General features: G+C 38.8%; 1 protein-coding gene across 1 annotated transcript in view; it reads right to left on the bottom strand.

Moving 5' to 3' along the window:
- Positions 1 to 20,803, bottom strand: part of tnr (tenascin R (restrictin, janusin)) — a 65,715-nt gene that overhangs the window by 28,348 nt on the left and 16,564 nt on the right. The window contains exons 9-18 of the mRNA XM_054626802.1: positions 18,819 to 18,969; positions 15,803 to 15,981; positions 15,357 to 15,447; positions 14,738 to 14,820; positions 13,299 to 13,401; positions 12,445 to 12,534; positions 10,562 to 10,695; positions 10,214 to 10,343; positions 3,846 to 3,965; positions 3,333 to 3,476 (exon numbers count right to left, since the gene is read on the bottom strand). Of these exons, the coding sequence (XP_054482777.1) occupies positions 3,333 to 3,476; positions 3,846 to 3,965; positions 10,214 to 10,343; positions 10,562 to 10,695; positions 12,445 to 12,534; positions 13,299 to 13,401; positions 14,738 to 14,820; positions 15,357 to 15,447; positions 15,803 to 15,981; positions 18,819 to 18,969 (1,225 nt within the window). The remainder of the gene's footprint in view (positions 1 to 3,332; positions 3,477 to 3,845; positions 3,966 to 10,213; positions 10,344 to 10,561; positions 10,696 to 12,444; positions 12,535 to 13,298; positions 13,402 to 14,737; positions 14,821 to 15,356; positions 15,448 to 15,802; positions 15,982 to 18,818; positions 18,970 to 20,803) is intronic.

The following is a 20,803-nucleotide window of genomic DNA, read 5'->3' as shown; positions in this document are numbered from 1 at the left end:
ACGAGCCATTAATTAACGGTAACTATACAATATACATATAATTTCCAAGTTCTTTAAACATTCTAAATGTGTCCAAGTTCATTCCCTGTTACAGTTTATGATGATAAACTGATGACGGGGTGTAGACATGGACCCAATGTGTTTCCTAGCACTGCAATTCTGTTGAAATGCGATGAAACGAAGCGCTTCAGAAAAAAAGGTCAGACCCAGTGTGAGAAAAATAATGACATTTTTGAACATTAAAGCATGTAAACATGTTCTATTAAAAACCCAAATACAAGTTTGAACCTTGAAATGAGCATTATATGTGACCTTTAAGGGGGACATTGTTGCACAACATGTTAGCGTTTAAATAACAGTCAAGTTTTCTTCAGGTAATTTTGTTCGACCTTGTTGATGTTAAATGTTTGAATCATACATCAGAAAAACTTATTTGCATTTTTCCTATGCAGAATATGGTAATATTAGGAACCTCAGCTGTTACAGTTGACCATGAGGTCAGTCTACTGTGTGTTGGGTCCATTATGTAGACCACATGGCTGCAGACAGTACAGTTAGTGAAACACATTGGGCCATTTTACTCCCCAGTCCATCTCTGCATCCCCTCTCATTACTGAGGAAGCTGTACTGCCTCCCTGTATAAAAAAGGTTATCAGGTTATCAGTGTGAGTGTGTTCTCCACATTTGCCCCTTAGCTACACTGGATGTGTCTATGGCGCAGTACTAATACTTATGCGCAGCAGCCACAGCCATGCAAACATTGTACCTACTGATTTTATGTGAGCGGTACTGAACTTTCTAAATGCTGATGTTAGTTTGTTAATGTACAGTACGGTTCTGTATTTGTAGGCAAATGTTTGCTTACACATGAGAACACACAATAACTCTGCATTATCAAAATTATTTATTCAAAGTTATTACTTTTTACATAACAAATAAAGGTAACAAGTAAAGTTCAACACACCCTCTCGTTAGGCCATATGTTTATGTCAATTAATGCCTTATCTGTGTGGGTTCCTGGAAATCCAATGTTCATTTAGATTTTGTAGGATATCTCTCCCAACTTAAGTATTGGGACAAGTAATACTTTACTAGGGGTCATGACACTCTGCTAATGAGCACCGTTTTAAGCCCTCCATTAAATGGACCGTCACATAGTCTATTTAGTGTCAACTATCCAAAATTCATCTTAGGTTAGCAGAACCCGCTGTGTTAGTACAATGAAATATTGCTCCCTGCTTTTTCATCCCTTCTGACAATAATTGATCACGTAAGTCAAGTAAGTAGCAATTGCAGCGTTATTCAAGTCATTACATACTTGGCCAGGCATTTCTGGATTACTCTTCCAAATCCCCTGTTTATGTACTGTTGTTGAAAGTGGCATTAAAAAGTCCCTGGTTGGGCATTCTGCGATGTGAGAAAAAAACCGTTATTTATCATTTCTAACAAGCTTGACTTTGGAGTTATGTTCTTTTCAGGCTATTACAGCCCCAACAGCTCTGCTTACTGTAAGTACACAGGGATTGTTAAAAAAGAAGCTGATGATAAAGAATTGTAGAGGAAGAGCAAGTAACACGAGAAGGTGAGAGACTCTCCTGCTTCTTCTTTTCTCAGTAGATTGTTCATTGGCATGCAAACACACCTCCTGCTCCCCTCTTCTCCCTCCTATCTTGGGCTCTACTTAGCTCGCTTGCTTTTTCCTCTCTCGCGCACAATGCAGATTATTATGCATAGCACTTGAGTGTGTTAATCTTTAGCTAGTGGAAGAACGGTTCTGAACGCTTTTTACATGCATAACTTGTGATTCAGTGCTAAGTTAAGAGTCGGAAAGCAAGGGAACTAGAGATTTCTTTAGTATATTGCTGGATGGGAAGAAAAAAATGGAGAGAGACACCAAGAGAGAAGATTAAAGAAAGGAAGAGATGAAGCAAAAAGGAAATGGTCAATGGAGACAGAAAGATGGAGGACGGAGAAGAGAAGGACGCTGAGAGAAAGAGAGAGGTGTAACGATTAAGTGGGATAGAGGTGAGGCTAAAGTATAAAGAGATAGGAAGGGGAGGGAAGCAGAGATAGTGGAGAGTGAGATGGAGCTGGGAGTAAGTTACCAATTACTGGGTCATGGAGTGGACAGTTTCATCTATTGCAGCAGTAAGGATTGAACCTCCTGCAATGTCAGCTGTACCCTTAGATTTTGTCTGACGTCTGTATCTGTTTGGTTGCTCTTTCTAGCACATACAGTGACTCCCAACGCGCAGCTATTCTTGTTGTGGGAAGAACAATTGGTCTGAAAGCCTAGCAGATAAAAGAGGGATTCTTTATTCAGTTTGCACAGCAAACATTTTGTCGCTGTCCCTCCCACTCTCACAGCGTGATGTTTATCAAAGACTTGTAGTTGAAGGCAGCGAGGAATGTGGTTTTTAATGCAATGGGATTTTCTTCTGCACAAGAGCAGAACATTACGAAAGCAAATCAAAAGCAGATTCCAGAATTTAGCCGGTGAGTATACACTCAGTTGCCAGTTTATTAGGTTCACCCAGCTAAAACTAAAGCAACAGTTATGCAATAAATTAGAACCCACATTAAGGTTATTATGTTCAGTTGTTTTCGATCTTTCTGTCCATTTTGGAGGCTAGTTTGTGATGCTGTTGGATTGTGGTATACTGACAGGTGTTTCTCATATCAATAAGGGTAGGCTGAATAACAAAAACACCTCTCAGCCTGCAGTGGACATTGTTTTAACAAACGATGAAACCCAGTACCCTAAAAGTAGCCAACCTACTGCCAAATACAACATTTCTAATCAAAGCATGGTCTCTTTTGAGTTAAATAGACCATAAAGCGGAGTATGCTTTAGGGTGGGCTTTCTGTGATTGACAGGTTGCTACCCTACCAGAGTCGTTTATGGCGTCTCTACGTCCCTCCTCCGCATTCCAAATATGGTAACTTCTGTTCATTGGTTGCAAAAAGCCAAGATGGCTGAGGCGAAATCGCTGAACTCAAGGCTTTTAAACACAAACCAATGGATGACTACATTCACTTCTTATATAGTCTATGGTCAACATTCAGCTATATTAACCCTTAAAATTAAACCTCTTCTGTCTTTGTGAAAAACAATGATGGTAAAAGTTAACTGCGACTGAAGCTTTCATGTTTGCTTTCAAATGACGTCAGAGGAATAGTCGCTCACGAAACAAAAGAACCTCCCCAGCCTTTCATCAAGAGTTCAGCGGGACATGAACAACACAGGCGTAGTTCGTAAGGTTGCATGTCTATTCTATTCTCTTCTATTCTATTCTATACGTCCCTAATAAAGTTTTCTCATCGACTCCTACCTGTGAAGACGGAGGTGGTGACCACTTTGCTCTCCTGGCTCCCTCTGACAGCGTTGAGGCTGATCTCGTATTCTGTAGCAGGAAACAGGCTGGACAAGGTGTAGTTGGTCACATCACTGTCAATCACCACGCTGTCCACTCGACCTGCAGGAAACATCACAACTGATCTTACATTTCTTCAGCTACAAGGTATACAGTACTGCTTAGCCAACCGGTGTGTGCTTTGAATCACGGGGCTATAACTATTTCATCATTTTTTTATTAAATAATTATTCAATACAGAATTTTAATTAAGAATAAAATTACATTTCACTGATAAAATGTTATCAATTAATTAGGTACAACAGTGTGTAACAGGGTCGCTGCTACAAAAAAAAAAAAAAAAAAAAAATGCCATGTTCATTTAGCTGTAACATGAGATTGCAGGGTGCTGGCATGTATGCTAATGTATTGAACACCATGTGGTTATAATGCAATGAAGACAGGCGTTACAGAATGTGAAGGCTATGCTACCTCTGGCTGATTGGTAGGACAGCTTATAGTATTCAAATGGAGCCAGTGGTTTGATCCAAGAGATAGTCACTGCGTCTTCCGTCACATCTGACACCGTCAGCTCTTTTGGTGGGTCCATGCCTAGAAGGGAGATGATGTGTGTTAGCAGAGAATCAAAATGGCCCACAATGGATAACATGGGAGAATTTATTCTGATCCCAAAGGTACAATAGTCGGGCATTACTAAGCAAGTTCAGGAATTTACATACAAATTTTAAGGATGAGTGCCCTTGAATACCGAAGAATTAAACAATCCTTGTTTTGTCCATTTTTAATCTCATCTCTCATTATATTTACATAAACAGACCTGTCCTTGGTCTGCTGAAACACAAGCCTTTATAAATAAAAAACACCATCAAAAGATATTCCAGTAGAAATATGGCTGGTAAAAGAACACAATGGGCAGAATTATCATTTAGACTGAGCACGGCTTACTCAGAGGAGATTTACCCCCCTGCAGACAATTTGTTTTATGGGTCTCCTGAGACTATCGAGCAGCCATGGAAAAGGTTAGGGCGAAAACAATGTGAGCAAACAATTAAACTGGTGACAGGTTCTTAGCTGCTAGATAAAAGAAATAGCAGGATAAAGAAAGTTAGAGAGGGGGAAGAAAAAGACAAAAAAAAGGTGGAGGAGATTAAGAGATCACTGCCATCTCTTGGTGTCGACAAGAGGCGAAAAAGGCAGTGCTTGTAAACCAACTTCTCTGCTCCTCTTTGAAAAGAATAATGGCTATTATTCACAAGCAGCGGGGGCAATTTATAACTCCTGGCCTGGAACTCATTTAAATTCAACTTGCATGACATACAGTAGCAGAATTTATATTTATTGTGATTATTTATGCATGCATATCTGACTAATAATGTTTGCCAACAGGCCAGTATAGGCCAGAATAACGCCTGGACATTTGTTTTTCTCATAAAGCTGCCTGAAAAAGTCTGACTGGTAACAGTTGCAGAATAGTCCTGTCAGAGCTATCTACTGCTATTGACCTGATGCCCCCTGGAAGAACACAATTCAATTTGCACTGTCTAAGCTAATAAATGAAGGTGGCCCTCGGGCTGAGCAACATTATCACAACGTTTGAACTGACCACAAAGGTAGAGTGACTATCAAAGTCTGGTAAATAACAAACCACCTATTGTTTCTAGTTAAAAAATTGGTAAAACAATTTAAAATGCTAAAAAAAATGCTAAAAGCCTTCCTAATTACACAAGGAAAGCCAGAGTGCAGTCTCTTATCATCGCTCGCATTCAATCATGCAAGATCAAAGCCTTACCACAGTCACAAGACAGGTGCAAGAAATACTGTACATCTGTTTCAAAATCCCTGTCCAATTTCACCCTCAAAATCTGCTTATCATCATGTGTGGGTGAATTTGAAGAGGGAGAGTGCCTTGAAGCTGCCAAGGTATTATGTGAAACTGGCACAGTAATTAGATGACAGCATGCAGGTGTCTCTGGCACTGATGCAAAGTTAATATCTCTATTGTTCAATGCTCACTTTCCTCTCTCCCCTGCATTTGTCTTCAGTCCTCTCTTTGTTTCTCTTTTGGTGATTTTCCTTTTTCCCCTAATTTTGCCCGCTGTCTCTTTCTTTGGCAGGTTATTCCACTGACCTTCATCTCATTTATTCTCTTCCCAGATGTGAATAGCACACTCCTAATCAAAAGAAATGTTTCTGAGAGCTCCTTCTCACAACCAATTAGCAGCGAAGAAATGACACGGTAATACTGTATAATATGTTAACAAATAAAGAGAAGGGTGTGAAAGATCATTGCGGCGCAGTTGGAGGAAAAACATTTTAATCAAAAGGAATGGAGAGAAATGATAGAGAAACTGTCAATACGCGAGAGGAGATAGAATAAGGGGAAGCCTAAAAGGCAAAAAATAATTTCAAATGGATTGACAGAAAACAGTACAAAGCATAAGACTTATTCTATTACACTACAGTAACAATATGAGCTCAGCCCACACATTGAACCTTTCCTCACACTCTCTAATTTTTCATTCTTCTTCTCTCTGTGCTTGTCTTTTTTAGAACGTTTCTTAATTACGCCTCAAAGTTAAGAATGCGAACAAGTTTAAAATTGACAAGAAATAGCACTGGATTATTATACACACTGGCTATTCACACAAAGATCTGTGTGCCAAACTTCAGTCATCTGATACCACATGGGAATAAAACAAGCATGTATTTTTCACTTTAAGCTTGGCAAAGAATTATAAAGGAAAAACCTCCAAGGCAGATCTGTTAATAACAAAAATCATTCTGAGCAAATCAAGCGCTTAAACAACAGCATTTTTGCAAATACATATTCGATTTAAAACCACTTTGTATTTTCATTTCTTCTCCTCTCAGTTTCCCACTTTACCTCACTCTTCCTACAGTGTTTCCCCACTTTTCTTCTCTTTACTGTTTACATCCTCTGATTTTCTCCTGAATCCTAAATAGGATTCAAGGACATACCAGTTCCTTCTGTCTCAACGAACCCTAAAAAGAACAGTGCAACTGATTCATACATGTGATAAACATGATTACAGCTCAAACAATTAGTTATTTAAATGGTTAATTCATAGAGCTAAAAAGTAGTTGGCAAATATTTTGATAATTGATTAATTATTGATAGAAAAAAACCCAACAATACTTAGTTAGTTTTTCCTTTGTGAGGATTTGCTGCATCTTTAGTCTTATATGAGAGTGTAGGGCTTTAGGTGATAATGATGGGCATATGTTCACTATTGTCAGACATTTAATAGACCAAATAATTAATCAATGTACACATTAATTGAGAGTTTAAATAATTGTAAGTTGCAGCCTTAAACGTGATATTAATTTCTTAGGTACAGAAAAATTCATCCATGCATAGAAAAACAGTACGATGCAAGGTTGCACAACTACTTGAACAGATCAAATAAACAAAGCCATGAACCTTTACTCTGCTGTTCATGCTCATCTATCCACATGTGTGTCATCCTTGAGTTACCTTTCACACCACTTAGACATGAAATCAAGCAGCTCACCTGTAGTGAGTGATGCTGTAATGGGCTCAGAGGTAACGTCCCCCTGTATTGTGATTAGACTGACGGTGTACTGAGTGGACGGCAGCAGCCCCTGGACCAGTGACCTCGTCTTGGAGCCGTCCAGCGTCACCTTAGAGGTGTCGGTCCCATCTGCAGAGCTGTAGCTCAGGATGAAGAGGTCAGCAGGTGGTGCTGGGGCGCTCCACGCCACCGACACTGAGTCTGAAGTCACCTCTGACAAGTAGAGGTGGGTTACGGGCCTGATTCCTGGAGGAACGGGGGGTTTAAAGGTCACCGGAGAGTTTTCAAGGACAGGTAGAAAGCCGGCCACAAGCAAGAAACAACGATGAAAAAAAGGAAGAAAAAGAATAACAGCTGCCATCGTTATGGAGATGACAGACAAGCAATGTCAGTGATGGATGGAAGCAGTCCTGGATGGTGTAATAGCTCGTTTATAATATAGTTGAGAAAATTAGCCTTGGGCGTCAACTTGATGGGGCAGGTGGGAGCCAGAGAAGACCACAATCATGTGGAAGTGATGATTTAATTGGTCGTTAAAAAAAGGGATATAATGAGTTTATCCACTGTAAAGATGAAGATGTGATGGGACTGTTCACAATAAGAAAATGGAGAAATGATGATGATGATAGCAGATGCCGTTGTCAAAATGTATGACCCGGACAGAAGATGATATAATGAATATGAACCAGTGTAGCAGCTGAGGCAGCAACAAATGCAACATGATTTTAATTTAATTAGCCATGTGTGGAAGTATAAATAGTAGGGAAGATGCATCAACATTGACTTAACCTTTTCTGATTTAGCTAGATTAAACTGTGGAGTTTTCTTTGGAATCAATCATCATTTGGGACCTGCACTGCATTTTAGTTCTTTTCCTCTTTTATTGGTGAATAGTCACATTTTGTGGCGCGTTTCCTTCAGCAACTGTCGATATGCTTTACAGCAGTCAACAGAAAAGTTCTATCGTTTTAACCCCTGTAGTGGTGATGTGCGTCCTTGTGTCAAAGCCAGGGGAAGTATTACAAATAATACAAGGAACCACTCTTCCAAACAATATGGTAATAGTGGTCAAAAACGCAACATGGCTTGGCTTTAACCATTGATGAAACATTGTAGAAGAAGGAGGGTCCGTTTAATGTGATGGCCATGCTGGTGGTGGTTATGGTGAAGATGCCGTTGATCAAGATGACAATTCTTTTGGAGAGTTAGTAGTGCATAAAAAGCCAGTAAACTGCAGCTAGAAGGTATGTGCGATGATAACTTTGTAGGTCTTAATGATGATCTTTGTTAACGAACATTTACAGATAAAGGTCAGAATACCAATTATGAGAAGTGTGACTTGGCCTGTGAGAAAAATATATATACAATGTCTTCTCTGTCGCTGAAGGAATTAAAAAAAAAAAAACATGATGATGTTATTGCAGAAATCTCGATTTGGGATTGTGGACTTCAAACTTATAATAGGAAGCTGCATCACAAACTGGGAGCACAGAGCTTAAAAGGGCATTAATTAGGCTAGAAAGCCCTCATGAAGAGTGGGCTTTCAAGACAATTTGGCTAAGTGGGCAGTCCGTTGAATAACAACTTCTAGGTCCATCTTGTGATACCATTTGGCTGAAAACAACTTTTTCCCATTGACTTACAATGGGAGAGAGACATCTGTAACTCAGCGGAATTTTTTCCCAGGACAAACACTCAAGTAGCCCTTTATTAATTTATTAGGTTCTAAAAGCTGTAAAATGCATTAATAGCCAAATCCAGAGCTATAACTAGCTACCGTTCATGTGAGCTAGCTGTTACAGAGCGGATCGTAAGCGTGATGCTAGCAAATGCTAGTGCGCTTTCTCTCTGGGCCCATGGATGCGTCGACTTTTTGTAATAGTCAAACTTTCTTGGCTTCATGCGCCCCTGAACAATGTGAACGAGGGAGGCCCAGCTTCGGACACAGTATCCAGCTGTCTTCTCATGCATCCATGGAAAATAAAGAGCTAAAGAAGGCATGCTAGTATGTGTTGCATTATGGGAAATCTAGGGCAAAGCATTTTTGGAGCTAGTTCCATACTATAGAACAAAAGTTAGGATATCGTGGCCTCGCTAGCTGTAATAAAGTACATTTCTCCTTATTGGATGGTTTTCACATGGAGTGTAAAAACTTGGCTGCAGCGATAAATGAATAATGAGAGGTTTGCAGATAACTTCTTACAGGAAGTGGTAGAGGTCATATTCAGTGACAAAGAGACAAACTGAAGGACAGACTGTGCTCCAAATGCATTCTGGTATATATATTGATCAAAGTTCAAGATCAAACTTTTAATCCTCTGGTGATGAGTTCACCTGAGCACAGGCAGACATATGTTGCCAATATGGCCAAGTGAACAGTGGATGAGTAGATGACAGGTAATTCATTATTTTTCCTCTGATTCTGTTCATCTGTCTTGTTATCATTCTCTCATCTCTACTCTCCAGATGATTAGAGATGTGTTACTTAAAAAAGCCAGTGATAACAAAAGATGACGATGATGGTTATGATGGTGACAACTGCCGCGACGGTCACAGCGGAGAAGCACAGAGATGATGATGATGAGAGAGGTGCAGAAAAAGAATGACAAATCTGACAGCAGGTAAGCTTGTGCCTATCAATCTGACACCATTCTTTGTGCAACGGATAATCAGATCAGGCTTTCTGTAGAAATAACAAAGAACCAACAGCGGTGGGTTGATTGACAGGCAATCCCACATTTAGTTGGACAGTAACACACCAGTTGTTGTGATAGACATTCTCAGAAAAAAAGGGAACTTCAAGCAGAGAAAGAAGAAGAGCAGCACAAGCTGTCAGTGTGAAGGCAAAACTGAGAGAATGTGGTGTTTAAAAGAAATCAGAAGAAAAACAGAGACACAAATAACGATTCGGTGCAATTAGGGAACACTTGTAACAAGCTCATTAGCTGATGTGAATAATTTACCTCTCCTAATTGCTTCTTCAATGCCTTTTAAGGCCTTCCATTTTCTTTTGGTGTGAATCACCTTAGCTGCTGCCACACTTTTAGTTCATTATATTCACTTTTCAACATCATTACGCTCCGCTGTTGTTAAAACTGTTCCCCACCTTTGTGCAGTCATAGGCTGATCTTTCATGTCTTTATCTGACACTTACACCGAAACTGTACTGAAAACCTTGATACTCTAGACAAGTTTGTATCCAACCGTAGCAAAGACAAAGACAAGAGAGACATAAATAACACTGTCTACCTGTTTCTGTATATAACACTTGACTAGACCCCCTACCTGTGAACGCATCTATGGTAGCTGCGGTGCTCTGCTGCCTTCCTCGTCTTGCTGCCACAGTGATGGTGTACTCAGTGCCGGGCTCAAGGTCGATCAGAGTGGTGGTGGTTACATCTTTAGGCACATTCAGCTGAAAAAGGTAGACACAGTAATAAATAGTAAAGTAAAATGTATTTATATAGCGCTATTCACAGACATAAGTCACTATGTGCTTAACAGGATCATTATAGCATACAAGAAAGAAAATCACATATTCAATCGGACTTCTAGACTACTTCTACTACGTCTGAGTACAGTATACACCAGCATAGCAATTTATATTCAACGTCCATATGCTCAATCCTTTACCTCAGCGGTGACGCCAGAGGAGGATGTGTAGGTGACCTTGTAATGGTCGATGGGGCCCTGGACCACGCCCCACACCAGAGTGATGGTGTTGTCTGTCGAAGCCATCACAGTTAGATCCATGGGCACATCCAGACCTGATTTAAAGGAAACACGATTTAAGTAAAGCACAGAGCCTCTTAAATGTTTCAAACTAAAATGTGACAAAAAGCACACAAGCATGAGCACATTAACACTGCTACCGACCCACCTGAGTGGGTGTACATAAACAGGGTGAGGTTGACATTTCAGGGATCAACCTACTCATCCATGAAAAATGACTAAGTTGAGTGGGGACAGTGCATGGGATATTACCCTTTTGATATTTACCTTAATGGTTCTTTTATGCAATGTGCACCTGTCACTCTGGAAATTTTTGCGAGATTACTTTATTCTTCCTCTGATCACAATTAAGCACTTTTCCATCCAAGTGTCTTTATGTGCAAGAGTTTTTTAAATTCCTTTTTTTTAAATTCAATTTAGGGCTTTTCATTTATTTATTACTTACTTTTTAAATGTATCTTGCCATCCCATTGGTAGGGCGACCCCCCCAAAAAGTTATGACTGTGAAAATTTCACGAAGCTTTTTTCTATATCGACGACTAAAGCTATAATCTCATGTTATGTTCTAGTATGTTTTCTGTTTGTTGCTCTATTGCCTCATTCAGGTTGATGTTATATATTGTTATATGCACACAAAAAAAGAGGAAAAAAGGGGCAGCTGTTGAATGTCACATACTTACATTTTTCTTTATAAATTGTGTTGATGGTGAAATGTCAGAGATCTGCTCCAACATTGTGCAACAGTTTTGCAGAAAAATAACTTATTCTGTATATCTACCGTATATCTTCTTCTTTGATGCAGCAATGACATCAAAAGCAGGACCGTTATGGATTAAAATGTAAGATTCAGCTTTTTCCTCTGTATTAACATAATGATCCCACATTCTGTGTTTAATCTTTTTGTATTAGTTTTGTTCTTATGATTGTCCTTTTCTTTTCTGCAGCAGAGACCCAACTTGCCCACTGGATCATCAATGTTTAAGGAGATTCTTGTCAAATAGACTTCTTTTATTCAAAAAGCATCATTTCAACAGTGGATTTAGTTCTTTACGTCTTGTAAAGAACTAAATCCACTGTTGAAATGATGCTTTGAACTTTCAGCAACTCACACTTAGCAGACAGGAGATGTTGTCATATTATTTAAAGCTATTTGAGAATGGTGTGGAAGCTGTATTGCATTTTTAAAGTTCAAAGAGAGTGCACAAAACAGTGGGATAGAAAGTGCTTGTTCGTAAAGCAAATGGAGGCATAATGTAGTGAAGTGCAAAATACTTGCAGCCATTAAAATGATTGCAACTGGAGGAAAGATGCTCTTGACAGTCAACGTTACAGGAAAGAGTTTTGAAGCACCTAACATCCTAACATTGCACTAACATTTCAAACAGAAGGTTAAATGGGATCTTTATTGTCTCTCTGCCGAAACACAATAAAAATTCAAATGGCCAATCAAGTGCTGAGGAAAAGAGAGTGCCATTAGCAATTACTGTTATGCATTATTACAGCTTTAAAATGCTGTAATGGGAACTTTGACCCCAGCTTGTGATATAAAACTCTCTCTCACTAAAATAGCACAAGTCTTGCCAAAATCTGATTTGCTTAATGCCACTAAAATGGCTTTTAATGACTGGAACTGGAACACTGACCCACGGCACAAACTAAGAATTACACATACAACAACAAACCAGGCCAACCAGCCTGCTTTGAAGATTTCTAGTACAGCGCTGCTGTGATTCACTGAGTGTGTCTTACTTGCATCAGTGGAGTCTAAACAGTAATCCACTCACCCGTCCTGGCGTTCATTGTTGCTGGGGTACTCTGGTTGCTACCTTTCATGGCAGAAATGCCGATGCCGTACTCTGTGCCTGGCAGCAGGTCTGAGGCACAAAGACACAGAGGGAACCGGTTAGTAATTTATCACACAATATAGCAAGAAGGAACATCACACAGACTTGTTTCACACTCGCCTTCTGAAGCAGAGTGCATGTCAATTAGATTGTAGTTACTCATAACAGCCCAAATTAGCTCTACGTCGGTGATGAGGTCTTGGCAAATTTACATGTACATGATTTTGATTTCTGAAGAAACTCGCTTTTTTTTGCCAACAGCATAATTGATCAGTTTCAAATCAATTCAGTACATCCCCAGAAATGCCCAAGCTACAGAAATAAGGTAATGAGGAATAAGAATGAGCGAGAGAGTGACAGGGATTATTAGCAGAGAGAAAGTGAGAGTGACAGAGAATGCTGGTGGCAGCATCGATTGCAATGGCCCAACAGAATAACACAAGGACCTTTTGCTTCTATTCTTATGCCGGCCGTGCCCTTTTCAGCACTGTGGCCTTTCGGGAAAAAACATCCCAGCTGACCCCTCCTTTCTGACAGCCTTTCAATACGCCCGCAGGACAACAAGCTTTTCCATAGATACAATCAGTAGCCCCGTCAGCCAAATGTTAGCTCTGGAGATAATCCCTCCATGTAAAACAGAAGGGCAGTTCCCAACTTCTTCAGTACACATAAGATGCACTGCGATTCATAAGAAAAAAACATTGCACTAAGCAAGAGATCCCTATTCAATAAAAATGCACATATGAGTTGGTTAAATTAAAAGAAAACACAACACATCACTGCTACTTGCTTACCTGTGAGGGAGGTCTTAGTGGTGGCACCCTCATTGCGTGGTACAATGACTTTATCATACAGGTCTCCTGCTAAAGTGCTGTACACCACCTGGTAGCCCTCCACCTACAATTAAACATATACATTTAAACACTTACAGTACCAAACTGAAGGAAACAATGATTTATTTATCAACATCAAGGGAATACAAGGCTTTCACTATGAGCCAAAGCAGCTTTAAATTGGTTCATTGAATAAATGTTTATTTTTTTGCATTAGCGCAGCATGATATCTGTCTCTCTGCCAACACTCTGCACAAACATGAGGATGAAAACATTTGTAGTGCTAACAGGCATCAAGATGGACTAGCTTCATGAGTCTGGTTGTGTAGTAAGTGAGCCTTTTTAAATATCAAAGTGAGTACTGAGTGAAACAACGTGATTTACCACATTTTCACTCCGAGTTAAACAGTCAGTGACCATTTGAACCCAGTAAATTTGTTTGCTTTATTCTCCGTATTGGCATTTACCAAGCTCATAAAATGCAGACTGACCTGTGTGTGATGATAAAGTGCTAAATACAACAAGACAGGAGTTTAGATAATTGAGAGCAATAAACCCGCTTGAGGCTAAGTATGCAGAGAGGTTCATGGAGGGTTGGAGAATGTTCAGGGATTTAGGGCAATTTAGTTGTTATTTTAACAAAAGAGACATAATTATCACATTGTCCGTGATATGAAGGGCACCTAAGGTTGTGCTGAGATTCAGTGGAAGCTTTGAAGTATTTCAGGAAAGTCTACAACTTGTATTTGAAAAATAAACTTATGTAACCTACTGTATAACACTATAAAAATGCTCCATAGGTCCTGCAAAAAAATGGACTTCAAAGTTAAGAACAGAGGCATATTCAGCAAACTATATTAAAAGAATAAAAAGTAAAAGTACTAATTTTGCCCTTCCAGGGTATTTTTTCTATACAGGCCTAATCTAATGTCTGTTGTTGGTTTATTATAACTGGTTCATTTTAGATTATCTTGAATGGTTTAATCTATAAAATGTAATTATATTGCATATGTCCTTCATATGTTTTGTATGTAAAACTTAATCTGCAAAGTAATAAAATTGGTAGTGGACTAGATATACATGTGTTAAGTACTATACAGTTGAAATAATAAAGTAAAATACAAGTACCACAAAACTGTACGTGGATACAAAACCAGTAAATAATACAAGTATATGTACTGAATTACTCTTCACCACCAACAGCTTCATATAACTAGCAAGCTTCATTTTACCATTTACTTCATCAGAAGACAGGCCGTCTTCAAAACAATGAATCAAAAGCAACAAAACAAACTTTGTTTTTTTTAAGACTAATACCCGACATGTTAATCACTCAAATGGGTTGAAAAACAAACTATGAAAAATGTACTGCAAATGCTATTCATCCCAGGTCTAATTACCTCCGCCTCACTGTTGTCCCATTCGAGCTCCAGAGTGGTTGAGGTCTTGGACAGGAGCCGCAGGTTCTTGGGGGCATCGATCTCTGAGAAGAACGATAAAGCTGACAATGTTGGGACACAGAGACCAACTCTCAGGGATTGTGAACAAGCAAACATCAGCGGTTTAAACATCATCATACACAGATAGAGTTAGTGTCCGACTGTTAGTTACTACAGTTGATCGGTATGTTTAATAATATAATTTACTGTACATCAGTTGCTATACATGTCTGTTTGTAATAATGTATACCCAGTTAGCAATTCTATGCTGAATGTACTTCATTTGAATTAGAAACTCTGATATCATATGGATACAGTTTACAAACATTTTTCTGAAGATGTAGCTGAAAGTGATGTCATTTTGATGAAGTTCGCTGGTTGTTTACACTCAAAACAGATACAAATAATGTTTCCACAAATAGTGTACTTTCTTCTACACAAACAAGATCAATAATAATAACCGAACAGATGTTCACTACCATATCCAATATAAATAAACAGTATGTTTTATATTAGGCCATAAGTCATCTACTGTTCTACCCTCAGAGGAAGGCACTATCTGCTCGCTGTCAGACCTCACCGGTAGTAAATTCAGTGGAAATAGAGCCGCTCTCATTTCCTTTTCTCACTCCGCTCACGGACACCTCGTAACGTGAGCCGGGACGCAGAACCTGTGGAACAAAATAACAACAACAACACAGGGACAGTTTAGTCTGTGTAATCTCTTTGCATGGATTTTTTATTTTTTTTGTTTAATCTCCAGACACAGACAGAAGGCAGACTCTGGGATCAGATAATTTAACAAACGCGCACACACACACACACACATACACACACACACATATTATATTTATGAGTACAATGTAATAACAAGAAAGCCAACTCTCAACCCCAAAGATAAACGGTTTAAGTGGTGAGGGCTGGCTTTTCTGTCCCCAAATGGCAGGTGAGTCCACATAATGTGTCTCTATGATCGGATCTGTGACACCACAACTTGATGAATTGCACACACATGCCACCACTCACCTGCAGGGAGTACTGGCTGAGCGTGGGTTGGAGGCGGAAGGTAGTCCGGGGACCCTCTCCTCCCACCAGGCCATAACGTAACACAATCTGATCAATCTTTGCTTTTGGCGGTGTCCACTCTACAAACGCTACGGTGTCTGACACATCCCGCACAATCAGCAGAGTGGGTCCATCAATCACTGCGAACAAAGAAAAGCAGAGAAAGGATTATTGAGAGTCCTGTTGCAATTTGTTCTTAACCTTGCCATCTATTGTTACAAATTGTGCGACCGCTCTCACCAGAGGTGTCAGAAGTCTGAAAGTTTGATATGAAATCTTTTGAGATGGTCTCATTTGAATATATTTTTAAGGCCAAAATAAGTAAAACTATCTGATATTATAAAAGAAACTAAGATAGATGTATGATAAGGATTCAATGTTGTATAGCAGAAGTAACCCAGATTTATGTGGTTATTATGTTGTGAATCACTGACAGTTAAGAACAAGAATTCCCGCCTCAAGGTTGTATGCCTCGGCCAACCAGACATGTTGCAGTTTACATCCGTGTCTGTAATAAATGTCATCACTTCATTATTTTATCTTAATAGACATTTTAGTGAAACTGTCATCTATTGCAAATCAATTCTTGTTTCATGGCTTGTGTTATGTGAGGTCAAAGTGACCTTTGATCACCAAATTCTAATCAGTTCATCCTGGAGTCCAAGTGGATGTTTGTGGCAAATTTGAAGTAATTACCTCCAGGCATTCCTGAGATATCTGGATAAAAAGCTACTATGCTTTGATTAGAGAAAGATTACATTTTCTCTGCATGCTGTTTTTTTTTTTTAAACAAATAATTTTCGGAAGGGAAGATCAACTAATAGATTAATCAACAAAAGAAGCTAAACTTCTCAAATGTTAATTGTTATCTTTCTACAACTAAACAGCTGTACAAGAACTTGACCTGAATAAAACACAGCCTTGGCTAAATCGTGATAAAATTTAACAAAATCAAAAGATCAGACGAAACATTTGGTGCCAACTTTTGGCCACATTTCAGTCATTATAAACAGGGAAGCTAAAATGGAAAACTTCAAGCTTATGCCGTGGTAGATTAGTTATCAGTAAAAGCTGTTCTCTGACAGCCAAGCATGTAAAGCTTATCAGACCTCACACACAACGAGACAAAAGGCTTTATCCGTGCAAGGTGTAAACATAAGCTGTGATAAAAGTCTCTCTATGCTGATTGCTGGAAAACAACATTTATTCGGTATGAAGACCTGAAAACACATTGCACGTGATGAGGAAAACCCATTTGACAACAACACAGCTCCCAGGGTCGATGTTGGGAGTGAGCTGCTGCCCCAAGTGAAGGAGTTAAAAGCATCTTGGGGTCTTGATCACGAGTGAGGGGAAAATAGCGTGATCTGCAGGCCGATTGTAATGCCGTCACTAGTAATCTGGGCTTCTTAATGGACCGTTGTGTTCTTTCTAAATCAACCTTTTTTGTCATGTTTTTACTGCAGTTAAGCTCAGAGCTATAACTTAAACTACAAGTATGCACAGTTTATGATGATAAATTAGCCTTTGAATTATCCAAATAAGTTTAAAAAAGGGTGACAATGATAATCTAATGTTGAGGAACAAAACAAAATAGTACACGACACAATGTTTGGTTCAACAAACGTTTTAAATTGAAAGCACCGTCCTGGGCTAAAATAGCATAAATATTCTCCATTGATGGCCCCATAAGGAACGTATGTATATGATATATTTCACACACTGAGCAGCACAGAACCATAAAGTCTTTCACAAATTTTTTGAGATCTAAATAAGTCCCTCACTAAGTCTTGACATATTGCGGGTCCACCCCGATCCTCGATGTATTAGAAATTGGTCCCTTGGGTCTCGTCCTAGAAAACATCCTGAGGAAGACAGTTGCTGAGAACCTGCTCCCACATCAGCTGTCCTCCTCTCCCTCTGGTTTTTCCTCCGACTCCTCCTCACGCTCACTCCGTCTCCGAAGAGGGCTAAATCTTTGTTATAAATAATTGAGTGACTTCAAATTTGTCTTTTTCTCTTTCTTTATCCAATAAGGTGTCCTGCATTAGGCCGCCGTGAAAAATTCATGACAAAGTGCCATGAATTATTAATCAGTACTTAATTACAACCAGCAAAATGAACGGGGACTTGACAGGAAATTGATGGTGTTTTGACTGTAGACATCAGAGTTTGAATTGCTATGGACGAAGTTTGTATTGGATCTATTACAGCTGTCTAGTAATAGTGTCAGAGGGTGAGGAGTGGGGCAATACCTCAGTGAGCTTTATATCAGAGACATAAATGGTGGCAGACCAGCAAATATGTCAAGGTGAGTCTCACTGCTTATGCCAGGGTGTTTATCTGTGTGTATGTGTATGTGTATGTGTATGTGTGTGTGTGTGTGTGTGTGTGTGTGTGTGTGTGTGTGTGGGGTGTGTGAAGGGGCAGGGAATACTATGCTACATTTGGTACTGAAATGAGGATTTGATTAATTAACTGATTGACAGAAAATTACTAGCTGACTGTTCTAATTATCATTTAATCATTTAAGCCTTTTATGAAGCAAAGATGCCAAACATTTGCTCCGTTCAGCTTGTCAACAATGAAGATTTGCTGTTTATTTTTTAATGATTGTAAATTTAAAAAATAATAAGTTTTGGACTGTTGTTTGGACAAAACAAGCATCTTTGAGATGTAACCTTGGGTTTAAAAGACATATTTTTAATATTTAAGAAAAAATGTCAGTTGCAGTGCTGCTCACATGCATTATTAATATGAAACAACTTATTATTTAAAAATGGCATTGACTTGTTGGCTGTATGCGTTTTCGTCAGGCCACACAATTGTAATTTATCTTAAAGCCCCTGAAAACTTGGTTCCAAATCTGATATGCACTTCATTGCATTGAATGTCTTTGACTTAATGAACAACAATCAGTTATTATGGAAAACATAGATTATATTTTCTAGAGAGAAAATGTGTCATTAATACATACATGTTGTGACAGTAGCAGTGAATGGCTGACTCCGTCCCTGGTCTCGGAGCGCCACCAGGTTAACAGTATACTCCTCCCCTGGTCTCAAACCACTCTGAACAAAGGAAGTGATGGTGCTGGGCAGCTGTGCAGTCATCCCTCCGTCATTGTCCTGGGAGATAGAAGGAACGAGTTGTTAAGCCAAAACTGTTTGCATATTTTTGAGTAAATGCCAGCTACTGCATGGTTTAAACTTCTCTAAGTGGAGATAAAGGATTTGGCAGATACAAACTAATTCCACCAGTATGACATAAACAGTGACTCATACAGTTAAATTTTATGCAGTAGATTTTCTGAACTGTAAATATTTTTTCAGATTTGGACATTTTTTGGTTGGTTTAGCACATCAAATTCACAATCCGTGTTGCGTTCTGTATGTATGCTACAGTGATATTTCTCAGCCCACATTTTGCAGAGGTAGCACTCTGTACATTTCCGAAGGCCTGTCACTCATCCATATGGAGCCCCTGCTATTACCAGCTGTTCTCGGAGAGTCAGTGTTGGAGATGAACTTCCTGCCGAGAGACAGATGTTACACCTACTGCTGCTCCAAGTTCCCCAAAAGCCTGCACTACGAAAGGCTCATATTAAAACAGAACATATAACAGCTTGCTGCTTTCCTGAATCAAAACTGTGATTAGAGATGTAATCCATTTAATCACCTCAGCTAAATTACCCGGGTTGGCAGTAACACACAGAGGTAATGTTCCAATAACAATTGGTCCTCAATCTCAATAATAATACAGATAAATGCTAAATTATACAAAATGAATCAACAACACTAGAAACACTCCAATCTCCTGTGTCAGTTGCTCGTAATTAGAAGGCAATCATTTCCAGGTCTTAAAAGTGAAGCCAATGCGGAAGTGACTTAAACTTCCATTCTTTCCAATAGCCAGCAGGGGGCGACTATGAGAAAAATACTTCTCACTAGATGTATTATCTCACAAGTTATTAAGAACATGAGTTAATAGTCTCAATTGCTAGTTTCAAGTCTTCTTCTACACAGCATGGTGTTCATTTTGTAATTTATGGTCCCATTAAGAGTAACATACATGATAAAACAAGGTACGCTTTAGGGCGTGGCTACCTTGTAATTGACAGGTTGCTACCAGAGCCTTGTCCTGTGTGGGATTTGACCTGTGTTTTCATATCTAAACTTTAACCCTTTTCATAGTGTGTTTTTAGTTTTCATTAAAGTGAATTGTAAACATTTTGCTGGTGGTTAGCAACCAATTCCCTTTACTCTGTTAGATGTATTAAAAAAGTAACTTTTTTGAGTAAATTGTCCTTGACCTTTATTTATTTCATATTTGTGCTTGTGAATGGTGAAGTCATAACTTACATCAGAGAACTGTGCCGTTTGCAAGTGTATCTGTTGTTTTCATGCTAATATGTTTAATAATATATACACACAGTATATCGTGTTTCAAAACAACATGTTTTTTTGATGACGACTTAACTACTACTACTACGGTTTTAGCTTCTCTACCCACCTCTGTATTTTGGTCAAAAATGCCTTAATCAGCGTTTTGCTGTACTTAGCTCCTACCTCTTGTGTCACTTCTAGTTTTCAAAAAAACAAGGCGGTGACGACCAAAATGCTGAACTTGAGGCTTCAAAATCTAAAGTCAACAAACCAATGGCGGACATCATGGTGACTACATCAACTTATTTTATACAGTATATAAGTCATTTATGCATAATTAACTCTGCTGACACCGTTGCTTGGATTAGAAATGACAACAGAGATTTTTTGGGATCTTGTGGAGGTAGTTTTATTACTTTTATTTAATATATATATATATATATATATATATATATATATATATATATATATATATATTATTTTTTATTTAAAAAAAAAAAAAAAAATATATATATTTTTTTTTTTTATAATTTAATGGGCTGCATGGTGGTGTAGTGGTTATCACTGTCGCCTCACA

This window comes from Anoplopoma fimbria, chromosome 3 (assembly GCF_027596085.1).
Source record: "Anoplopoma fimbria isolate UVic2021 breed Golden Eagle Sablefish chromosome 3, Afim_UVic_2022, whole genome shotgun sequence".
Taxonomy (NCBI): domain Eukaryota; kingdom Metazoa; phylum Chordata; class Actinopteri; order Perciformes; family Anoplopomatidae; genus Anoplopoma; species Anoplopoma fimbria.
The sequence above is the reverse complement of the archived record's forward strand: the minus strand, read 5'-3'. Positions and strand labels throughout refer to the sequence as shown.